Here is a 24617-nt window from a genome sequence, read left to right as displayed (position 1 = left end):
TTTTAACAACTATTTTTTTCATATTTATTCATGATGCGATACTAAGCCTCAGTTTATTCTTATTCATGATGCGATACTAATATACTAATATTCTTATTTATTCATTTGTTTATTTGTTCATTAGTTTGGGGTGTTTCTTTGTTCACTTTTAGTTATTCTTTTGTTTGTTTGAGTTGTTTGTTTTTGTTTAAATTATTTATTCTTTTGTTTGGGGAGTTTTTGTTTCTTTGGGCTGTTTTTGCTTGTTTGTTAATTCGTTCATTTGCTCATTTGTTTTTGTTTGTTCATTTGTTCATTTGATTGTTTGTTTGTTTGTTTGTTTGTTGGTGTTATGAAGGTGTTAGCACCGGGTGTTCCTGCCAGGAGGGGTCTGCAAAATAAAAAAAAACAGAGAGTTGGATGTTAAAATCGACAAGGACAGAAATCAATCAGGATTTTCTTATGGCCAAGAGACTTGTTCAGAAAAATCTAAAACACTCAAACAAGCTAAGAAGTACACACAGCTGCAAATACGACTGCAAATGTACATACATACATATACAGTATGTATATACTGTATATGTGTGTGTGTGTGTGTGTGTGTGTATGGAAATGTATTGCTTTTGTTTGTGCATTTGTTTTTTTTTTTTGTTTTGTTTTTGGATGGAAATACATAGACAACTTTGAAATTCCTGGTTGATTAATGTTAATTAACTGTATATGTGTAGACATCTTACCCCTTTTCTATCTGTCTTCTGAACTCCAGCATAGACAGAGCTGAAGCCTCCTTGTCCCAGCAGCTTTCCCACAATGCACCTTCATGCAAACAGCTCAGTTACACAAACACACAATCATTCAGTTCAATAGAACTAAGAATGAAAGTGCCTCAGATTGCCTCAGATAGATTTACAGCTTACACACTCTGCGCGTACTTTCGTATAATCATACACAGAACTGAAATGTTCTCCACAGAGCTGTCACTGTCTAACCTGGACATTGTCCTGAAGTTTCTCCTTAAACCACTGGTGGTTGGTGATGTTCTCCAAAGTCGCCCGATAGTAAGGGTCTTTGTTCAGGCACCAAGAGATCAGATCTTGGCAGTCTGTGTGTGCAATGATGAGATAGATTTTAAAATTAAATGTAAAAGAAAAAAATCGTTATGTTTAAATCTGTTTTGCTGTGCAAGTTTTGCACCTTTATTCTACAGGTCTAAATATGATGCTTCTGCCTTTTCTCACCTCCAGACAGGTAAGGATGTAGCAGTATGTCCGCATCAGTTGTTTGATGCTTGTTCCTAAAAGGGAAGTCTCCACAGACCAAGTAGTACAGGAGCACACCCAGACTCCAGACGGTGGCAGGACGTCCCTTATACTGTCTGCCTTGTATCCACTCGGGAGGCCAGAAAGCCGGAGTACCTGAGTGAAAAACGGGAAAGCCCTGCAACAGTCACAAAAATGGTTCTCCGCTGCATTCTTTTTGATTCTGTAGCATATGTATTATTCAATTACCTGCAAATCCTGTGTAGGGGGAGTCCTTCAACAAATCTCCACAACCAAAGTCAATCAGCTTCACCTGCAGTGTCTCAGTGTTGATCAGAAGGTTCTCGGGTTTGATGTCACGGTGAAGAACTCCGCGTTCACAGCAGTGACGAGCAGCCTGAACCACCTGCCACATGATGTCTCGAGCCAGTGGTTCAGACAGTCGACCGTTTTTACAATTACAGAATTCCTGCAGGTTCATGCAGGGACTGGGTCGCTCCAGAACCAAGACGAAGCAACTGGACATCTCAAACCATTCCAGTAGCTCCACCACGTTCTCACAGCGAGGCGGCATAGACGCCATCTGCATCAGTGCTACCTCCAGAGGCAGGCTGTGTGTTTCTCCAGGCTAAAATGACAACAAAGACTTGAGTCAGATGTGGGACTTGGGTTTGGTGTGAGATATGTCTGAAACAGGATTAGGAGGTGGAATAGTTTGATTGCTTCTCTGTTAAGTAGGTGTAAAGTAAGTTTACTTACAACAGTGATGTATTTGTCGTAGGCAGACTTGGTCACATATTTAATAGCGACCTGTTCACATACACAAAACATAATTAGTAAGTTCTAAAAGCCATATTTTACTAATTATTATAATTAATACAATTCCATGGTCACTACATTAGGTGTCAGCAAATGGAGGCTCACAGGAAAAGTCATGCATTAAAAATTGTCATTCAAAATTGTCAGTTGTCATGTGACTCACATTCCAGACTTCAGTCCCGGTAAAAATTGTGCATGATTAATTGGGTTAATTGTACGACCTTCTTGACGGTGTCTTAGGGAAGTCTGTAATTTCTAACGATTTACATTTCAATGTAATTTTGTCGATTATTGACAATTAGCTGTATATGTGCAGACGTCTTACCATTTTCCCATCTGCCTTACGAACTCCAGCATAGACAGAGCCGAAGCCTCCTTGTCCCAGCAGCTCTCCCACTGCGTACACCTCTGTTACACAAACAGATCATTCAGTTCAATTATATTGAAATGTTCACAAGAGTTTTTGTGCAGAAGGTGGATTCTAACATACCCCCTACTGGTGAAGTGTTCAGCTGCATAGGGGAAGGAACCTGGAATGCTGGAGAGCTTGGAAGCTTGTCATCTCCCTCCTCCTGCTCTGGATCACAGAGAAACAGCACACAAGGAGGCATCTTGTTGTGCTGATGTACTTTGGCTGCATGCAACTGGCGAAGATTTAGCAGCCATTCAGGTTCCTCTGCCTTCCCTCTGTGAAGCTTCTCAGACATCTTCAAGACAGACAGGGAAATAAATTGGTGATGGGACAATACTATGAATTTAAAACCTGGAAAGTATCGATCATCATATTTACCAGAATAATCTGTTCCATCAAGGCTGCCGTGATGCTGGAGGGGAAGGTGGCAACTGCTCTAGCGATGGATTCGCAGTAATCAAAAGCTAGAGCAGAAAGTCCTTCCTTGGCTAGCATGCTAGCATGAAAGACCTTGTATTTCTAAGACAGAAAGAGTCATTCATTCTCAGTGCAATGATTCTTGCTAAAATTTACATGGAAAAGGTTTTTTTTAAGAAAAAAGCTTCTGACCTGGAAGTTTGGCTGGGCGAACCCTGAGGTCATGAACAGCACATATTCATAAACCTCAGATCGCTCGATAGCTTCCCTGATGGCTGATTTCTCGAATGGCAAGCTGGTGCAAAAGAGAATTATGTCTTAGTTGCAAGTGAAGGAAAATAATCACACCCATGTACATGCACATACACACTAAATACCTGTCGCATCCAATCAGATCGAAGCTGGAGTCACTGTAGGATCCCAGCTCCAGCTGTGCCACCACACAGCAGATATGCGATGCAAAGATCTGTCCTCTGCAGGCTGCCGATGAAAAGCCAAACATCAACGTCCATTAAACAGAGTTGGTGATACAGTTATTTTTAAAATATTGTTACTGTGAAGCTTGTCCATACCAAGATCATCTGCCATTTCGATCACGGCTTGTCTACGCTCATCATCTGGCGTGGCGGAGAATAAAAGCCGTGCCAGAGGAAGGCACCACTCGTCCTGGTTCTTAGCACGCACAAGCTGCAGCAGGAATCATCGCATTAACAACAACGTAGAAATACACAATTACAATACACAACACAGATAGATGGTGATGCTGATGTGATGATATACAAACTTTTGGTGCCTTGTGTCTCAGGCAGCTGTAGCTCTTGAAGAGGCGTGCAGCGATTTCAACCATCGGGATTTTCTGTAAAAGGAATATCTTTAACTTGCACATCCACAGGTATATTTATATTTATTCATTCGCGCACAGAGAATTTTGCTTAAACAATCAGATAACGAACTTCAACACTTACTCCATTACGATTACAGAACAGCTCCATAATCTGCCAGAAGAAATAGGCTTCCTTTTGCTCAGGTTCCTCTACACGCAGTAGAATCTCCTGAGATTTCTTCTGGATGAAAGCCATCAGGTCCTTCGTCTCCATCTTACTGCTGTAGGAGATGTGGCAGAACACAACAGTACTTCTCAAACAGCCTGCACATTTAATGTGTTAATGTTATACGAGAAGAGAAGGAGGGTCTTACCTCAGCAGAGGGCCAGGAAAAGTTAGATTCCACCCTTCACACACATAGTTATCACCATGGCCCAGGACATTGGGGTTCCCTGGAGACACGACATTAGTTAGGGCTAAGAACCTGACTTGTATGTCGGCTGAATGTCGGCTGATTGTTTTTTTAAACCCAACTTGTGTTCTGTGTTGTAGACACCCAAGTTGTTATGGTTACTGTAGGGCTGGGTGATATGAGAAAAATATCGATATTGTGATCAATTATATGATGATACACTTTTCTGAGATATTCTGGGCTACAGATACAATCAAGTTCATTTTTAACTTGTTAGAAGTAACGGTAATATGTATGTCGCAGCCCAAAGTGATAACTGTAAATATAAAAGTCAACTTCATACATGAATCCCCTCAAATAGTGCTAGCTAACGTACTTACTAATGTACAGCAGGCAAACGAGCCAAAAATGCATGTTAAAAAAGTTATTACCTACATAATGAAACAGAAATATACACTTGAGAGGTTCAGCTGAATTATAAATGGACAAGAATGTACATTTCTTCTTATGATTTTTTTTTTTTTACTTCTTTCTTTCCTTGCTGCTTTCTTGCTACGGGTGCAGTAGAAAATTCCAGAAAATAAATCTTGACTCAACATCACACCTGCTCAAGTTCAGCATGCTGGTTTTCCTCTATTATCAAACCAATTTTTGTCAGCAGGCTCAACCCAGCAGCTGAGTTTTATTCAAAATTATTGATTTTTTACTGCGTATACATTGTAAAGTTCAGGAACAAAGACATCAGGACTTAACACGGCGTCTCAACACATAGTAAGAGATCACTGTGTAATCAACTCAGTATTCCTGCATGTGTGTGTGTGTGTGTGTGTGTGTGTGTGTGTGTGTGTGTGTGTGTGTGTGTGTGTGTTCTACCTGTCCACCATGGATCAGCTCTATGTCCTTCTCCAGGACAGGGTGGATGAAAAGGTTTGTGGATCATCATATCCATCACACTCAAAGGTTTCCCAAAGCTACAGAACACTAGAATGGGAAATGTGCGTGTTTAATCATTTATACAGTTATAGTTATTTTATTTCATTGACTAGCTTTTTTGGGAAAAAATGAAAGGAATTAGTGTTTTTATGTCCATATTTTCCTGTCTGACTGTGACTCGTGACCAGACCAATTCAGTCTGATGGTCACTTTTGAATAACAATTAAAGGGATAATAAATAATGGAAAAGTAATATAAAACAAATTTTGATTAGTTTTATCAACTGTTTTAGACCTTGAGTATCTGAAATCCTTTTTTCACTTTGTAGCCAAATATTTCTTTTCTTTTTTCTGTCCAGTTCTTCACACAGCCGTATACTATACTTGTATATCCGTTACTCAACACGTGTAGTCCACGTACCTGTTGCTGTCAGTGGCTTCAGTGTTTCTGCTCGGAAGAGATCACTCTGTCCAAAATTTCTCTGCGCACGTGTCAATGATGAAATGCTGAAGTGCAGCAGATATCAAGCAGAAAATGAAGAAACCTGCGGTAACGAAGGGCTTATAAGTGATGAGACATTGTGACGTCATAACCACAGAAAATTCTGAACTCCGGTTCTTCACCAAAACACACAGATCTAGAATAGTTTATGCATCACCTAAATGAGCACACATGAAAGCTGTTCATATGGAACTTTTTAATGTTTCTAAAAGTTTGTAATATATCATTAATTAATGTATCTCAATATCCTGTGCATGCTAACACAATATTATTTGTATAAACACGTTTACATACATTTATTTTTTGGTAAAGTGCTTGCAGTTCATGCGCTCTGGTGTATCAGAATTAATTTCCACACACTAAATCACATTTATGGAACATGAATTCATTATTCGCAGACCTTTTTTCTTTTGACAGTAATGAATCTAAAGCAGGACAGTTACAGGACGAGTTCAGTGTTTACTGTGTGTAATGCGTTTCATCATTGACATCACACATTTACAAATCATCAGTTAATCACCTTTAATTACAAAAAAAATAATAATAATTCCTCAGCAGAGGTGATCTCAGCCACTCCAACATAAAGTTCCACTTTTAAATGAACTCAAATCAAACCTATTTTGCAACACTTTTTAAAAACTGTTTATAATATGCACTTATTAAAGAACTGATTAAAACCATCACTGCCCTGAAACAATTCTTCAATAAAGACATCAGGAACAGTTTCTAATGTAGATTTCAATTTTAATTTTATCGCTGTACTTCAAGTTCGTGGTGTTTTTTCTTCATTAAATTGATCTGGTGCTCGGTCTGGTGTAAAAAAAAAAAAAATTGTAAATATAAGAGAGTATTCAGACTTACATGTATATTTATGCTCATTGCACAGAAAGGTTTATTAATGTAAAAATGCAGAGGTTTAGTGAATTAAAAGTAATAAAGTTGCCCATCAGAAACTGTTAGGACTGAGCCTATAATGCTTACAGAAAAGTCCATAACATTATGGTAAATTAAAAATGAGTTCATAGTAAATAAATCACATTAAATCACATAAACTTCAAAGGATTAATGAAGAGGACTTCACTTACTCATGACTTGAACTTTATTTTTCTCTACTGATGAATAATAATGTTCTATATGTTCAATTACATAATATTTATTCATAATATTATATTTACATAAAATTATTCATCTGCTTTTATGAAATGCAAAAAAACAAAGTGAGGTTCATGGAGAAAAAGTCTGAAATTATATATGATATAATCAACTGTTATGTACATGTATTTATATTTAAATATACCTACAGTATGTCAGTTTGTTAGTTTATGTATAATGTAGTGTAGTCTGTAAAATAAATATGAATTCAGACCTCTCAAAAATCCAGGATCTGTTGCTTAGTCCAGACCTCCAGCCTTTATTCTAGTATCTACACACATTTCCTAGTGGTGCAATTTCTGAACAATATGTTTTAGTATAAAGAATTAAATAATAATCCAGGACTTTATGGAGTTGAGATTTTCAGGTGTGTGGTCACTTCCTCATGAAGCTGGTAATGAGGTCCATGGGAATGGGGAAGACCACGGTGGAGTTCCTCTCTGTGGCGATCTCAGCCAGCGTCTGCAGGTAGCGCAGCTGGAGAGCAGCCGGAGACTCGGACATGACGTCTGCCGCCTCCTTCAGTGCACATGAGGCCTTCATCTCCCCCTCAGCAGCTATCACCTGTACAAGACGAACAGGAAGTAGTTTATAGCAGGCTTACTCACTTTATAATACCAAGGAGTCAATACACACCAAAAGGGTGCCATTAATTTTGGGGCTGATTGTATCTTCTAAATATATTTCCTAATATTGAAAAAAGGCATGGTAGAATATGAAGATGTGTCTAATGGATAATCAGCCGGATTGGTCAGCATCCTCTACCATCAGTCATCAGCCAATCAGAGAGCAGCGTGAACCCTGACCTTGGCGCGAGCCTCTCTGGTGGCCTCAGCCTCAGCAGCCATGGCTCTCTGTAAAGTCTGGGGCAGTTTGACATCCTTCAGCTCCACCCGCTCGAGTTTAATCCCCCAGTTCTTAGACGCAGAATACAGCACTTCCTGTCAGACAAAAGCGGCGATGCATGTTATAAAGGTTTAGACATGTTAGCTCAATTATTATGTGAGTGCATGATACAATTTAGGTTCAAACATGAATAAATAAAGTTACAAGATTAAACATAGAATGTGGGCGTGTCCTATAATCGGACAAAAGAGTTACAACATTAAAATGGAAAGAAACGTAACTATAAATGGATAAAAAGTTTGATGTGTTGTTCTTTAATGAAACAAACTAAATGTAGATAAAGTGCTGTGGTATAAAAGGAATAAAATACTTCGGGATGTGTTGTTATAGGAAAATAATCAACTTCAGGGTGGTAAATGTAACGCCGCTTCATCACACCAGCTCGTCGTTGATTATTTTCCTATAACAGCACAATGCCAAGTGTACTGCAGTTTTTATACAGTGTGTTTTAAATGCTAAAATTGACCAAACCAAGCACTTGGATCCCTTCTTGAATGTGATTCTTTAATTTAAGAAGAGTAAGAAGACGTTTTTTTGGGACCTCCCACCTCCATCTGTTCCGCCATCTCCTCACGGTCTCGCAAAATGTCCGCCAAGCTCTTGGTGCCCAACATGTTCCTCAGAGTGGTTTGCGCCAGCATCTGCGTAGCCAGATTAGCATCTTCTACTTTAGTAATAGACATTGTAGGATCAAAAACTCTGTAATACACCACGCCGTCTACCATGATGGTCACCGAGTCTTTGGTCAGCACCTGTAGTGAGGAGCAGGAGCAGAAGCCGAAAATCGAAACATTATTATATTAGGGTCATTACTTTATCTTATTATCTTATCTTTTTCTTTATCTTATCTTAATCTTAGTGACTTTTAAAACTAACTAAAAGATACTCAACTCCTGAGGAGGAATGTTGAACGACACCGTCCTCAGATCAACCTTGCGAAAAGTGTCCACACATGGAAGGATCCAGAATATACCTTTTAAAAAAGATTCATTAAAAGTTTACAAGCGTCTATGTTAGAGAACTGATGTATGATAAAATTTTAACTCACCGGGTCCCTTCGCTCCGCCGAGGAGTCGCCCTAAACGGAAAATAACTGCTCTCTCATATTCCTTGACGATCTTTTAATCAAACAGATTTTAGAGAACAAATGATTTGTGAATCAATCATGTGAATTCATGATAGACTAAATATTCTCAGCTATAGCTGCAATAATATGATTTGCCATCCAAGAGTTTTCTGTTTATAAAAAGTGAGCATTGAGATACAAACGTGACTATTTTCTATTTTATTTCATGCAAATTATACTGTACATTAAGAACATACACAGTATAGATCTGAAAAATGAAATCGTCACAGTTCTCTAAATTAAAAAAGAAAAACAATATGCTGTGTTCTTACCTTTAAGCAGCACCATACAGAAATTGGGAAGGTCATGAGAATGAATAGAAAAGACAGAGCCGTGAGGAGAAGCCCACAGAAACCCAGGCTCTTCGACCGACCCACATCTGGTGAAGGAATTGTAATTAGTTTGTAAGAAAAAAATCTTTAAATCATGAGAAAATCAGGGTTTTTTAATGCCCTACCTGTCTGAAATTCTTCATTCACATCACCAAAGACACTGACATCCACTTTGCTGCGAGTTCTTTCAGTCATATTGCACACTAAAGCCCGAGTTACGTGCGAGTGAAATTCACACTTTGCTTAATAAACTGTGTTAAATTCAGCCCTCCTTTCCCAGTTCCACCCTTTTTTCCCACACACCCAAGTCGACAAGGGATCCAGGTGCTAAGCAACAATCTCACCATATCATTGAGCTTTGTGTTTACTTAAATCACATGACTCCTCAAATATGCCCTTAATGCCATTTTGTATAATCTAAAGTAATTAAATGTCTATATGTATGTGTTTGGTAATGGAGTGATTATCTAAACAACATATAGAGCATATTTAAGTTAAGGTCAGTAGAAATAAATGACCCAAGACGGTGATGTGCGTCATTGCAGTGCACATGATCACACTGTCCCCTAACTGTGTTAAAGAGAAGTGTTTGGAAAAAAATAACATCTGCACCTGAGTCCTACACAATAACAAGCTTTTCGTAATAAGCGAGATGATCATTAGTCTGTAACAAGTTGTTTAATGAGGCCTAGTTCTGAGCTAGAACAGTTTTTTTAGTCACTGTGCATAGAGTTTATCTTCATAATGTACATTCAATTGTTTAAGTTTTAGCCAATGCTTTGTTTCTAAAATCAGATTTTGTCATAATTGCATGGCTGTGAGAAAAAATTCTTCATGCCGACTTGCTGTCTATCATGAGAGTGTCATTTTTAAAAATACACAATTTCTATTTGCACACATGAAAGAAAAAGAATAGAAACACTCATGCTTCTTAAAGAAAGGTCACATGAACTTCAAGAGTCGCGTGTGAAATTTACACGTTTTGGAGATTTATTGAGTTTTTTCCAAATGTGATTTTTTTCACACATGTAAAACCTTGCTGAAAACCATGCTGAAAGGCACCTTTGCGGTTTCTTTCACGTTTGATTGTATATTACTGACATTATCATGTGAAATTTTTTCTTTTCAAAAATGTGTAAAATTCATCTGTATGTAAATAAGCTTCCCTTTTAACAGCAAATGCAGGCTAATAGACAAGACCTGTGTGGGGTTTCTTGGGAGTAGCACTGTATATCATAGTAAACAATCTGATATGGAATATTTTGTGTGTGTGGTGTGTGTGTGTGTGTGTTTGTGTGTGTGTGTACTCAGGCCCAACCACAATATAGGTCACTTTATAGGCTTATACTGTTTCTATACACAGTGTATCTACACCTGGTTGATTCCATGATTGTGTTGCCATTTGTGTCCCACTGATATTATATTTAAAACTATGTCCATAAAGTAAAGGTATTAAACATTTTAACATGTTTAGCATTTTGCACGTCCCAGCCCACTATAACTGCATATTACCTTTAAACATTTTTTATTATTGTGTTAACCTGTCATGTTTGAAACATCCGTTTCCAAGACTAATCCATTACACATTGTGCGTTTTTTATCTTATTAAATTAAAGATAAAGAAACGAAAGGCTGGTGAGGGAACAACTGTTCATAGCTGTTGTAACGCAAGTGATAAAAGGAACTAACGTTTCATGGACGTTGCACAACATTAAATGTAACAACACATAGATAAAATGTATGGCGTCTGGATAAAACTGCTGTTGCAAAACTGATTCATGTCGGGCCGTATAACACCAAACCGTCACTGATTATTTTCCTGTAACTGCACTCCTTGTTGTGTTCCCTTACATAACATGTAGCTGTCCTCTTACTGCTCTGTCTTCTGACACTGATCTATAACTGATCTATAACTGATCTATAACTGTTCTATAACTAATCCTGATCATTCCGATCTCTTGGAAATACAAACTATTTAGTCCATGCTCTGGGTTTCACTGTCTCCCTTGCTGTGAGACCTCTCTGCACATTTCTGGTGTCGTATGCAGTTGGCCCTGTACACTAGGGGGCAGCGTTACTCGGTAATTCCTCCATGTTAGTTACCATGCTTTTAATGTAAAACTTTTTTTTTAAATAAACCCTCGTCATCAAGACCTTCTTATTTAACCACATGAGATTGATGATAGATATAGATTGATGATTGTGATAATAACCTTTTAGAGAAGTGATTTATGTAATTATTTATTTGACTCACCTGTGGTACCTCATTAACACCCATTTTACCATAACTTTACTATAACCGCTTACCTTTTTTACCCGCAACCTTTATCACTGTTATCACTTATTCATCACTTTACTCATAGCTTTCCCAATCTATTTTTATGTTTATTTTTTTACTTCTATTTTTTACTTCTATTTACGTCTATCTATCTGATTCTGATTCTATCACTATACTAGGCCTATATACTCTGACGTTGCATTAAGAGTAAATCTGTGTTTAGCCCAAAGGAGAAATTTATGTAATACTCGAAGGATTTTGCCCAAATATACACAATCCACATTTCACAGAAGAAATATTTTAGTTATATTTTAGTTGATTTTTTATTTCTAATACATGCCACTGTACTGTGGTTTCAGGGATCCTGATTAGAAAAATAAACCATGAAAGCCATAATTGATCTTTATCCCCTATAAGGAAATGATGTTAATTGGTAACTAGCTTCCATGTTAGATGCACTGTGTGTGTGTGTGTGTGTGTGTGTGTGTGTGTGTGTGTTTATAGATGTCTGTCTGAGTGTCCGTGTGTACTTTGTTCAAGAATTTAAGTCATTTTTATTGCCTTCTGTCCAGGACATTTCATGTGTATGGGTGTGTGTGTGTGAGTGTGTGTGTGTGTGAAAGGACTATGTTATATATAAAAACTGGACGATTCCCACTCACTCCCTCAGGTATTGTTTTTGTACGACGAAACATTTCTCTCCTGATGGGCGTGGTCTATTCCAGGATGACTCCACCCCTATCCACAGATCTCAGCCCAACTGAACACTTCATGGGAGATTTTGGAGTGACGTGAGATCTCCACCACCACTAAGGAAATTTTTTTTTGTTTGTTTCTAAGAAGAGCGTTCATTGCTCCAGCACAGTTCTAGACGCTTGTTGGTCTTTTGTGTCACACTGGTGCCCGGTCCCTTGGGTTTCTGCCTGTGTGGTGTTTCATATGTTCACCCTGCGTCTGTGTGGGTTTCCTCCAGGGTTTCCGGTTTCCGCCAATGTCCAGAAAACACTCCAGGAGGTGGACTGGTAACACTAAACTGCCCCTAGGTCTAAATGTGTATGTGCATGGTGCCCTCTGATGAACTGGCATCCAGTCCGGGATATATTCCCACTTGTCACCCAGTGTTCCCAGGACAGACTCCTGACCATAATAAAGCAGTTGTGGCCCGTCTGTGTATGAAGTGCAGATAAATTTGAGATAATATCTTGCAAAATTAGACTTTGGGTAAAAATGACAAGTGCAGCATAATAGTGGAGATGTCCAAGTGCTTTTGCATGCATGCAGAATGTTTCTACACTGTGACATTCACATGCAATACATGTTGTGACAAACAGAAAAGAGTGATTGACAGTCTGATCGGGTTTATGTTTTTAGCAGCTGAGATCAGTTCTCATCATGATGTGAACATAGCGATCATACGCATCCCCACCCTGCACCAGATCCTAACCTTGTGCACGCAAGACACTGGGGAGAGGTGTGTCTAAGGGTTGGCACTTCCAATGTATTCTGGCAGAGGACTCCAGGCAAAGGTGTGTTGACAGGCTGGGAAATGATGAGCTTGGGGTGTGGTGTAAAGAATGTTCTAACGTTTTTTTTTTTTGCACCTCAACTCTTAAATGTGGATCCCAGCAACACCAGCACAAAGCATTCCTTTCTGACTCATTGTTTTGCTTATTGTCCTGTTGTGGGTTCTGTATTCTAGTTGTCTGAGGGCCTTTGCCTGTACTCTGCACCAACACCTAGGTGTGGAGAGTTTTGGAGTCATGACATCTGAAAAGAAAGCGTGCCAGTGCTCATGCCAGTTGCTGCACCCTTTACGGCACTCGCTTAATGCTAACATGTAGCTGCTGGCATTAATATTTGGTTTAGGCATCATGGGAAATGTTTTATATTTTAGATGCTGAGGTAAATGTGCATTAATAATAGATAGAACCTCTCCAAGCACAAGCACATTACATTTTTCTTCATTCATCATTAATCTCTTCATTCATTCATTCATTCATTCATCCATTCATCTTCAGTAAACACATTAACCTGGTCAGGGTAGCAGTGGATCCGAAGCCTATTCCAGGAACCCTGGGCATGAGGTGGAAATACACTGTGATCGGGATGCCAGTCATTCACAGGGCACTGGCATGTTGCAAGGTTTTGGGAGGTGGAAAGAAACCAGAGAACCCAGAGGAAACCCACATGGACATGGGGAGACTGTGAAACTCCATGCAGACAGGAACATGAGCTTGGGTTCCAACCGGAGACGCTGGACAGCATGTTGAGTCAGTTGGCAAAAATGAAAGTTCTTTGGCTTCACACTGACACAGTGTGAGTTTGCAATTATCCATGTTTTTTCATCCATTTATCTAGCTCCTGTTAAAACAGTTAGGAAGTTACTGACTGCTCATTGGTTACAAATTCAGATCCATACACCAATAAGTCAGGAGCCATTGAGAGTACCGAGAAGTACCAAGAAGCACTATCTCTACCCTTTCAACCAACGTTAATGCCATTTTCACCTGTAAGGAAAAAATAAATATAAAAATAATGTAAATAAATAAGTGAACAAATAATTAATACAAAATCATGTATATGTAGTTTAACTCCCATTGATTCCTGACTTTTTGGACACTCTGTAGTTAACAAGGACCAGTAATAAATTAGGCAATTTTTGATTTTTTTGAGAAATGAAGATTTCAGACTGCACACAGTGTCAGATATTGCTTTAAGCACCCTGTAATTGGGATACTGCTCGGCATGAACAGGCCAATGTTATCTTTAGCTAACACTCCCACTGTAATTATGTATAGCACTGCTATTCTCAATTCTTTTGGCAGAGCCTCTTAACACAAAGAGTAAAATTCAGCACATGCCATTATATACTACCTCATCCTAAAAACACAACACAAATTCTAAGCACATTCTAAACACACAAAAGCACCTGACTACCTCATGTGGGAAAAAAACTTTGTTGTTTTAAATCAGATTTTTCCCTTTCCAGAAATTTCCCCATCCTGTAACTGTGACTTTTCTGTCTATAGTCACATGTTCTGCAATAAATACGGGAGAAACTATAGCTGTAAAGCTACATTATACATTCAAACCCTTGCAGTGTATCAGGGGTTCCCAACTTCTTTTTGTCAGCTGAACAATTCAGACTCAGTGATTTGCTGTGAGACTAAGCAGGCTAACACTGAGTGAAACTTCTGGGGAAAAAAATCAAATCTTGTTACTTTTCAGTTTGTAAAATATATTAACATCTATATTTTTTTATTTTTATTATTGGAATTTGGATTAAAACTTGTAAAACATATATATTTCAATTTAATTTAACACAACATTGATATTTCTATCAGTCTTATGAATCCTGAAACTCTGACTTGTAGAAATATTTAAAAATATTAGAAAATATTAGAAAAATACTTGCATTCATCACTTACTTTCAAAGTACTGATGGAATGTGTGTAAGTGCTTTCTTGGTCTGGTGTTTTAACTCCTTTAGGCCTGTTTTTTCCTCTAAATAATACAAAAAAAAACCCCACAATTTTTCCTACATTTAAAACCTTGGCAAATAAGACACATGAGAATAAAAATCCATCCATCCATCCATCTTTAGTTTTTTTTAACTTGGATTTTTGTATCCTTTGTATTCTCTGTCAACCAATCAGCAAAATTTCTCCTCATGTATGAATTCTGATAAAGAAAATTCTGTGAATTGTGTGATGTACATTATAATGGACTCAGACTCTGAAAGACTTAAAAAGGACAGATGACACCACCTCCCCCTCAGGGTTCAGAAAAACCCAGTGTCCACTGTGTATACCAAAGGCTATTCTTTCCTGTGGAAACATGGAGCTATTTGAGACTTTGCCCCAGATCTGGCAGAAGCACGCCCTTAGAGACAGTCAACTGTGGTTAAAGATAGAGTTACTCCATGACCGGTAGAATCTCTACAACTCTCCATTCACATTCAGCAGGAGGCTCTAATGAAGAAAACCAAGATCCGTCCATCACACTGCTGTTGAATTCACAATTCTGATTGGTCAGAAGGTGTTGATTAATTTCCTATAACAGCAGTCCTGACAGCAGCTCCAGCTGCAAGGGAACTCACAGGTTTACATTAATGAGCTCGTTCAAAAACGTTTCTATAGTAATGGCTATAGAAACACAGAGGCTTGTTCTTTCACATAAAACAGATTAAAAACCGTGCATATGTAAGTTCTCTTTAAGGGGACTTTTAGCCTAATTTTGCATTTGTGGAAGGAGTCTCCAGTGTAACTAACAATAAGTGTAACTATAAATCAATAAAAATACACCGCCTCATTCTTTAAGAAAGAAATCATTTTAAGCATTGGAAAATTGCTTCATATAAGAGTAATAAAACAGTCTGTTATAGGAAAATGATCTTTATTGTGCAAACAGTAACTTTTCATTTATTTTCAAATCTAACAGCACATCCCATTGTTTTATTCCTTACTCGAAGTGTAAGCTGACTCAGACTTTTCTAGGATCCAAGGTTGAAGATGACGCAAATGGGATCAGTTCATGTGCCATGACGTGCAAATCGTGGTTGAAGAAGCAGCATTTTATCTCATACAATAACAATAAATGAAAATGCATAAGCAGATTCCAAACCGCGCCTAGCAGCTAACCACACCTAACACCATTATCAATACTTATATCAAGAGGAGACAGATGTTATAACTAATCTCACTTTCTTTTTCATACATGGTAAAGGAATTCAGGGAAAGCGCAAGTGAAATGTTACACATGTTCACACAATAGTTCATGCTGAATGTGGTGGTTAAATAGATTTGTATAAAATTATACAAAAACATTTCTCTTTTGTTTTAACCGTTTGCTGATATTTTCACTGCTTGTAAGATTCACAATATTACTGGTGTTTTAACTGACTGATAACTGTGACACAACACTGTTTTGTGTTGATTTTGCATTATGATTTGGATCGTTGTCCTGTTCCAGGATAAATCCACATTTCATTTATAACATCCTAAAAATTCAACTTTGTTTATCGAATTTTTGTAAAATTGTGGCATTTCATTCACGTAACAAACAGGGGGTGCAAACTTTTGCCCTTGACTGTATATTAAACAAGTCTTGCTGAGCTGTATTATAAAATCAGAGGTACTTCAGTTCATCAGTTAGTAAAAAGTAAACAGGTTTCGTGGTTTGTTCCTGCAGGGAAGGAATGTGTCGCGCTGGATAAAGCGCTGTTCAGTCAAAAGAGTAAAAGGATTTGTGAAAGGATTAGCTAAAGAAAATCTGTTAGGCATTTCTGAATAAACTAACGATTAGGGCGAAGTACTGTAATTTCATGTCTGGGTGTGTGTGTGTGTGTGTGTGTGTGTGTGAACACTTTCTCTACAAAGCTTCACAACTGCATTGATTAAACTAAGTGTTAATTAATATACACGGCTCTTACTGGGGCAATGACGCATTTTCACTTCTTTAGACCATGGCGCTGTTAAATTCTCAAATCAGATTGGCTAGAAGGTGTTGATTAATTTTCTATAACAGCAGCTCTGACAGTAGTAATTCACATCACAAATCACAGGTTTATATTAATGCGCTCATTCTAATAAGTTATCGTTTCTATAGCAACAGGTCATTCATATCTCTACATAATCTAACACTAATAATAAATGAAGAACATGTTATTTAACAAAGAAAAGCATCTAATCATTGATATGGTGACATTTTCTGTATGAGATGTTTATTTCACATTTAAGGAAGGAGTCTCAAGTGTCAGAACTTTGTAACAGTCAGTAAGTTTGTTGACAAAGATAGGTTTTCAGGACAGAGGAGGTGACGCTTTGAGGTTTCTCTGTAACATGACAAGCTGCGTTTTTTTTTTTTTTTTTTGCTTGTTTGTTTTTGTTTTTGTCTTATTAACTTTGTGAGAAAAAGAAGAGATGCTGGTGAGGAAACGACTGTTTATAAAGTAGCTGCTATAATGTTACTGAGAACATGAACTAGTTTGTTTCATAGACGTTCCACGGCATTAAATGTAACTGTAAATGGATAAAATGTAAAACATATTGTTGATGAATAAACAAGAAATTATAATAATTAGTATAAGACTTCAAATTACTGTGGTATCAGAGGAATAAAACACTTCATGACATGCTGTTATAGGAAAGTAATCAACTTTGGGGTGGTAACAGTAGTTCCATCGTTGATTATTTTCCTAGAACACCGTGACCCAGAGTGTTTTATTCCTTACTTTAGGGTAATGAGGTTTCTAAAGGCTTCTTTGCTCTTGCTGTCATGTCCACAATCACATGTCCAGTGAAACCACATTACAAATGATCTGAATGAGATTGATATTTTTGCAGTTAAAGCAAAGTTAGTTTTTTTCTCATTCCTTTAGTGCAGTTCCATTATTGTTACATTCATTGTTAATTTCCAATAATATCACAACAAGGCTGAGAGAGTAGAGAGTTTATATTTCATGCCTTTAATAGACTCCTTTCTTTTAAATGGGGCAAGAATTCTTTCTTTCGTTTCCCCCTGAGCCTCTACAGTAGTGATTGCGTCTCTATCTGTAATTAGGACTGTGGCATGTGATGAGCTCTCCCGCTGAAGAGGAGAGGAGGACTGATTAATTTAATAGACTCTGTAATTAGCAGCCTGCTTTAAAATCTGTGCCGTAACTAATTGGATATCAGGCTGAGTGGCAAACACAGTGTCTCATATTTTCAGTGTTTCTGCAGCATCTATCGTTTTTCTGATAGAATTTCCATAGCCTCGAGGTTGCTGGCTGTTTAAATCTAGTTCACATGCTTACTGGCCTTGATTAAATTGATTAACTGTTTAAAAGTAAAAGTCAGCATTAGTTGCTCTGCAATATTTATCTTGTTGTTTGTAATGTACACAAGACAAGAAATTAGCGAGGTGTGACCATTTAATCATTCAGTGTAGCCTTTATCTGTCAGCAGAGATGTATGATTTTGGGTCGAACTTCAAGCAATGGACTTATTTAAATTGCCTGAAATACGAAAATCAAAGTAAGAAATATTTCTAAATTAAATAAGAAATACTTTGCGACTTTATTTTTTTTTTTCTTAGTAAACAAGCTAGCTCTAACTGGAAAAGTATACGCGCAAATGGAAAAAAAACCCTCTCCTATCTTTATCAGTAGCATTGAAAAAAATAAAAATATGTTATATAAAATATATATTTACATATAATTCTTTCAAAATATTGTTAAAAATTTTTTAAAAATAACTCAATTCGAATGAAAATTTCACACAAATTAAGATCCACACTTGAACGTCTTCACAATCATCCTTTTATTTAACGGTTTTCCCCGTGACTGCCCCAAAAAATAGACATGAAAACAAGACCTCTGAATCAAACACATATAGAATAAACCCACTGATCTGTACTTTACAAGCAGACATGTTTCTATAGGTATATACTGTATGGGCGATGAATTTAATCCACGTTATACAACACGCATTGTGAAATTTTACAGATTTGCCACTTTTATATATGCAGTTTTAATGATAAATTATGGATCAATATTACGAGCAAAAACTGCATATATAAGAATGAGCAGAATGTCAGAATTTCAAACACATCGTATAAAAATATCCACGTCTGCTAAGGCTTTCTATAGCTGACTCACAGTCACATAAACACGCTTTGCTAATGTTACTCTAGCTGAAACGCTCAGGGGATAATGACGGATGTGTCGACTTGTTCTAACACCAGTGTGGTTGTTTTAAACCCCCAGGGAACCTAAATGTGTAATCTAATGTGGCTAATGTTGTCTTTTACAGAGATACATTGTGTATTTATGAAGTGTGAATCACTTGTAATGTCTGCATGAACTTTGTCATCATTCCTTTCCCTTTGGATGCAATGTGGGCGGAGCTAATCTTGGGGAAATCTTGCGTAAGATTCAGCCGTACTAATTACATACCTGATGGTACTTGTGCCTTCCACAAAGCTGTTAGCAAAACTATGCAATCCTGCTTGAACATTTTATTTGACTCTTTGATGGAAGCTAATCTAGCAAGCAAAAGCTAAGCTAGCAAATAAAAGTGGAGCTAGTGAACAAACACAAAGCTAGGAAGCATAGCTTAAAGTGCTAACTCCACAACTGGATCAAGCTGTACATTCCCGATTCTCTCCTGAGTTGTTGTGTTTAATTGTACTTTAGTGGCATAGCAAGCTTGAAGACTCTCGCTGTCAATCAAATGTGCTCATTAGAATATTATGCCACACCTACCTAACAGTTCTCAGATCAGTCTGATCAGCCAGTTTTAGCTGGTTTAGAATACTGTTTTATCATATTTCTGTAGTTTTTTTTTTAATTCATAGTTAGGTGGATGTTTAGCATAACACTCACATACGGTACCATGCAAACATTTTAAATATTTTACACTGCACTCAAGTCACATGACCTAGACTTCACATTCGATTCGATATCATTCGTGGAAGGAGTCTCCAGTGTCAGCGCTTTGTAACAGTCAGTAAGATTTCCACCACAGGAAAAGTCTTCGGGACAGTTTACAGAGTTTACGCTTTTCAGTTTTCTGGCCGATAGAGAAAAAAGAGAGGCTGTTTATAGCTTCTATAATTTAAGTTAGAACAAGAGCTAACTTGTTTTGTGCTAACTTGATTAAATGTAACAATAATTGGATAAATTGTACTACGTACTGTTCTTGAATAAATAAAACAAAAGTAATCATTGACAAATTACTGTGGCGTAAGAGGAATAGAACACTGCGGCATGCTCTTATTGGAAAATAATCAACTTTGGGGTGGCAACAGTAACTCCACTTAGTGTTGGGCGCCATCACTCATCACAGTTGATTATTTTCCTATAACAGCACACCCCTAGTGTTTAAGTCTCACTTAATATACTACAATTAATTGCTAATGTTTAATATTGAAACGGCATTAATTCTGAATTCGAAATTTAGGACTTGAGACTTGATATTTATAGATAACAAGCCTCTGTGTTATTCCCTGGGACTTTAAAATTAAAAATTAAAGCTCTAATGCTAATATATAAGCAGTTTTAATCTGCCTTTTCTTCTGGCACGGAGGAATTTCCGAACTGGCACGACTCTATTTGGTTTTAGCTGCCACTTTAAACTAATCTCTTTATGTGGATCCTGTAACGGCTTTCACCCGTCTTAATTATAGTAATTTAATTGCTCTCTGTGTTTGCTGCCAATTAGCTGAAGATTTCCTTCTGCAAACGAGTGCGCTTTCTGATGGCTCTCTCTGAGGGAGGGAAGGAAACGGAGAGCAGGATGAGAGACGATACGCAGGAATGAAGGCGTGATTACGGATTGGGCTTGTTAGGTGAAGAGGAAACCTAGATTAATGAAATAATTGGCGAGATTCATTTCAGCACACAGCAGCAAAAGCCGTCATAGAAAAATATCACAGGAGTCAAGTGTATCACGACGTTAACACTGAGGATTTCGTTAGAAGATCACGTACAAGTATGTAGACGATGGAGCATTTGCGTGAACCATAGAACGTAGTTTCCTTTACACCTCCATTGCGCTGTCTGATTTTGGCGCCTTGGAGATCCAGAGTGTTGACTGGTCCACGCTCGTTTTCGTCCGTGGTTTTCTGTCCAACGTGGATACGAGAGAAAAGTAAATATATAACAAATAGCTGTTATTTGTCTTTTTAAAAATTTGTGGCTAATTGTGGTAAAGTTTCCACTATAATCACCTGATTCACATGTGAAATGTACACTTGTGTTTTTTAGGGGTGTAGCGATTGGACAATTTGGATCGATGTACTGATTTAAAAGCCAATGATTGACATGAAGTGAGGCAACAATCATAAATTGGTTATAATCAATTATATATCAATTATTAGTATTGAAAAAGACAGCAATTCATATTTCTAAAGTGATGTGTAAATATTCATTCATTTTCACGTGATTTCATTTTTATACACTTTTTCCACATGATCAGATATTATTCACACAGTCACACGTGAAAAACATATGATCATGTGTGAAATGTTTGATTGTTCCATAAGTGATTATAAACATTCACTACGCTTCAGTTCCTAGAAATAATATGCGACTCAGTTTTAAATTAAATCAGAGAAATAAATCTAGCTGTCACTTTAATAGCCGCAGATTATTACACAGTGTCGGGAGTGACAGGGATTGTAAAACAGAAGCCTCACATCTGCTTTGGAGCTGAAGCCGTTTACCCCGAGGAGGTGAACGCACTCCAGAAAGCCTTTTTCTGCACAGAGTCAGCCTTGCTGAGTGATTGGAAATCTGTTAAAAACACATCACTCTGCAGGAGTCGCTGGTTAATAAATATAATGAATTACATAAATAAAACCCTAATGTCCTGCCAAGCACAGGGCTTCTGGGGTTAGCGGGTGTTCATGGACTATGCTTTATACGCTATTAAGAGGGAGAGAAGAGGATTTGGTTGTTGGTGACTCCAATTCAATATAAAGACTCAACTCCAAACATTTTAGCATGAATAAATGAATCGTGTAGAAATCACATGTGTAAATAAATAAATTGTGTAGAGCTCACATGGGTAAATAAAAGAATCATGTAATAAATCACGTGTAAAAATCACATCACGTAGAAATCCCATGTGTAAATAAATGAATCATGTAGAAATCACATGGGTAAAGAAATGAATCATGTCGAATTCACATGTGTAAATAAATAAATTGTGTAGAGCTCACATGGAGAAATAAATGAATCATGTAATAAATCACATCACGTAGAAATCACGTGTAAATAAATGAATCATGTAGAAATCACATGTCTAAAAATCACATCATGTAGAAATCACATGTGTAAATAAATGAGTCATGTAGAAATCACATGTCTAAAAATCACATCATGTAGAAATCACATGTCTAAAAATCACATCATGTAGAAATCACGTGTAAATAAATGAATCGTGTCGAAATCACATCCAAAAGTGAAACCTCAACATGAGAACTTGTGAGAAATCACAAGTAAAAGTAAATGATTCAGTCACTTAGAAAAATAAAACCTCATGCACTACATGTGATGTGTAATGTGTAAACTATAGCATGTGCAGTGTTTAAAAGCTACAGCTGAAGTTCATGGGGAAGTTCTGTGAGGCAGACTGATCAGGAAGTGGCACATCCGTGTGTGCTTAGCATCGTGTTGCTGCTTTACTGCTTCACCAGATGTGCTGCGGTATTTGGGTAACACTTTAAGAGTGTAATTACTGCGAGGCTGTGCTGTTTGTAATGTGAGTACGTTATTTGTAATCACCTCTTGCTTAGCATCTGGAAGCAGCATGTCCCCGAGGCCACGAGGATGAGCAGGAGCAGAGGAATGGTCGGGATGATCACATAAATCAGCAGCATACCTACAAAAATAATACATTCATATTCTCTGATCCCAATCCATGACAGGGTCAATTTAATGCTAATGTTAAACGCTAATGAGCGATATTACTTGAGGGTCCTGCCACGGTGACGTAAAGGCTTTCCTCCTCATAAACATCAGGAGTTTTCGTCTCTTCTTCATGTTCTGGTGAAAGATCAGCCAACACAACCTGGTGTAAATAAATATACATGTACGTGAAGTCACATGATCAAAGATTCGACCTGGGCTTACCTGTATCACGACTCACGGGTCTGTCTCCATGCTCCTTCACCAGGTGGCTCTCTGTAACAACATTTATACCACAGCACTGATGAATTCTCCAATCTGATTCATAAAAAACGCACCATTACCATTGATTTCAATGAAAACGATGCGTTGATGGACAGCATAGAACACATGCTGGTGCACAAAACTTATCCACTGTCCATTAGAAAGTTGAACAGTTGATCTTTTGAGGAAGATGGATGGAGGAGAAACGGACTGTGGCTGACTAACTCTCAGTGTGTGTATGGAATATAGCACTAACTCTCAGTGTGTGTATGGAATATAGCACTAACTCTCAGTGTGTGTATGGAATATAGCACAAAGCACAAAAATTGCACCTAATATTGATTTCCGCTTGAAAACATGCTCGGGCTGTGTTCATACCTGGTGTTTTTTTCCTCCAGTGCATGGAGCTTCAACCAAATGATAAAAGTAAAAAAAATTTTTTTTTAGAAATGCTCTGCACTTTTTTATCTCCTGACCATTCAGGTCGCAACATGGAGGACAAAGTATTGGTGAAAAAATTTGCTCGTGAGCATATATGAGCAGATTTATGAATCGAAAACATTTTACCAATACTCCAACATTGCAATGTAACTTAAATAACAACTAGTCAGCTCAAATTCTTTTGATTTTCTGCCTCCAAAGGTACAATAAAGGCAAACAACCTCCTCATCACCAGAGTTACACCAATCTTTATTTCATCTGCATTACTGAGAATAACACAGTAAAATAGATACGTTAAAGCTGTGGAATGTCCGCAAAACAAGTTAGCTCCTGTTATCACTTATGTTATAGCAGCTATAAACAGTCATTCCTTCAGCAGCTTGCTTGTGATGTTACGGAGAAACCGGAAAGCACAAAGCCCTCTGTCCTGAAGACTTTCCTGTGGTAGAAACTTACTGACTGTTACAAAGTGCTGACATCAGAGACTCCTTCCATAAATGTTAAATAAATGTATATCAGCGATTACACATTTTTGTCTTTGTTAAATAACAAAATTTTTTTAAATGGATTCATCATTAGGCTTAGATTACATAGATCATCTGTCTCTGTCATTACGAGTCCCTGACAATGAGCTGTTACTATGGAAACGATAACAATAACAGTTATCTGTTTTCCACACAAAATGTAGTCCTCGATATGTTCTTCAGCATGTGTTGTTTCACTACATGTGTTCCAGACTGTGTTGTCATGTTTGTGCTGCTGTACCTGGCTCGTACTTGCAGATGAAATTGTGCTTCATGTTGCACCTGTCATCGTTCCACTGATAAAGGTACGGTCCTCCTAAACCAGCCTGAGCAGTGGGCTGATGGTACATCACTACACACGCCTCCCCTCCACAGGACGGCTCATCGAAATACCAGTTCCTATTAAACCAAGAGTGTGATAAGGAATGATACACAACGTTCTCAGCTGAATACAGACACACACACACACACACACACAGGAGGCGGAGAACATCTAATCCACACACCTGAACTGAGATACACTTCCGTCTGTCCATCTGTACAGATCAGGACAGGAACTGTAGCTCGCGTATTCCCCTGGACTCCCGCTGTCCACACGAGTCAGACCAATCCAGAAATCTCCATCAGCAATACCCGGACCTGAACT

General features: G+C 37.8%; 2 protein-coding genes across 2 annotated transcripts in view; both read right to left on the bottom strand.

Moving 5' to 3' along the window:
• Positions 1-6779: 6779 nt before the first annotated feature.
• zgc:112408 (uncharacterized protein LOC550260 homolog) lies at positions 6780-9276 on the bottom strand. Its single transcript, XM_034298173.2, is given in 7 exon segments — positions 6780-7272; positions 7515-7649; positions 8163-8366; positions 8487-8587; positions 8663-8732; positions 9013-9119; positions 9198-9276. Coding segments are annotated over 7 exon segments (876 nt in total). The 5' UTR covers positions 9268-9276; the 3' UTR covers positions 6780-7083.
• A 9351-nt stretch (positions 9277-18627) lies between these two features.
• The window catches only part of chodl (chondrolectin), a 9104-nt gene continuing 3114 nt past the window's right edge, over positions 18628-24617 (bottom strand). Inside the window, exons 2-7 of the mRNA XM_026938160.3 lie at positions 24478-24617; positions 24213-24370; positions 22968-23018; positions 22806-22880; positions 22620-22716; positions 18628-20956 (exon numbers count right to left, since the gene is read on the bottom strand). The exon at positions 24478-24617 is cut by the window's right edge and continues 191 nt beyond it. Of these exons, the coding sequence (XP_026793961.1) occupies positions 20872-20956; positions 22620-22716; positions 22806-22880; positions 22968-23018; positions 24213-24370; positions 24478-24617 (606 nt within the window). The 3' untranslated portion in view covers positions 18628-20871. The remainder of the gene's footprint in view (positions 20957-22619; positions 22717-22805; positions 22881-22967; positions 23019-24212; positions 24371-24477) is intronic.

Source organism: Pangasianodon hypophthalmus, chromosome 22 (assembly GCF_027358585.1).
Source record: "Pangasianodon hypophthalmus isolate fPanHyp1 chromosome 22, fPanHyp1.pri, whole genome shotgun sequence".
NCBI classification, from domain to species: Eukaryota; Metazoa; Chordata; class Actinopteri; order Siluriformes; family Pangasiidae; genus Pangasianodon; species Pangasianodon hypophthalmus.
Note: the sequence above shows the minus strand (reverse complement) of the source record. Positions and strands in the feature narration are given on the sequence as shown.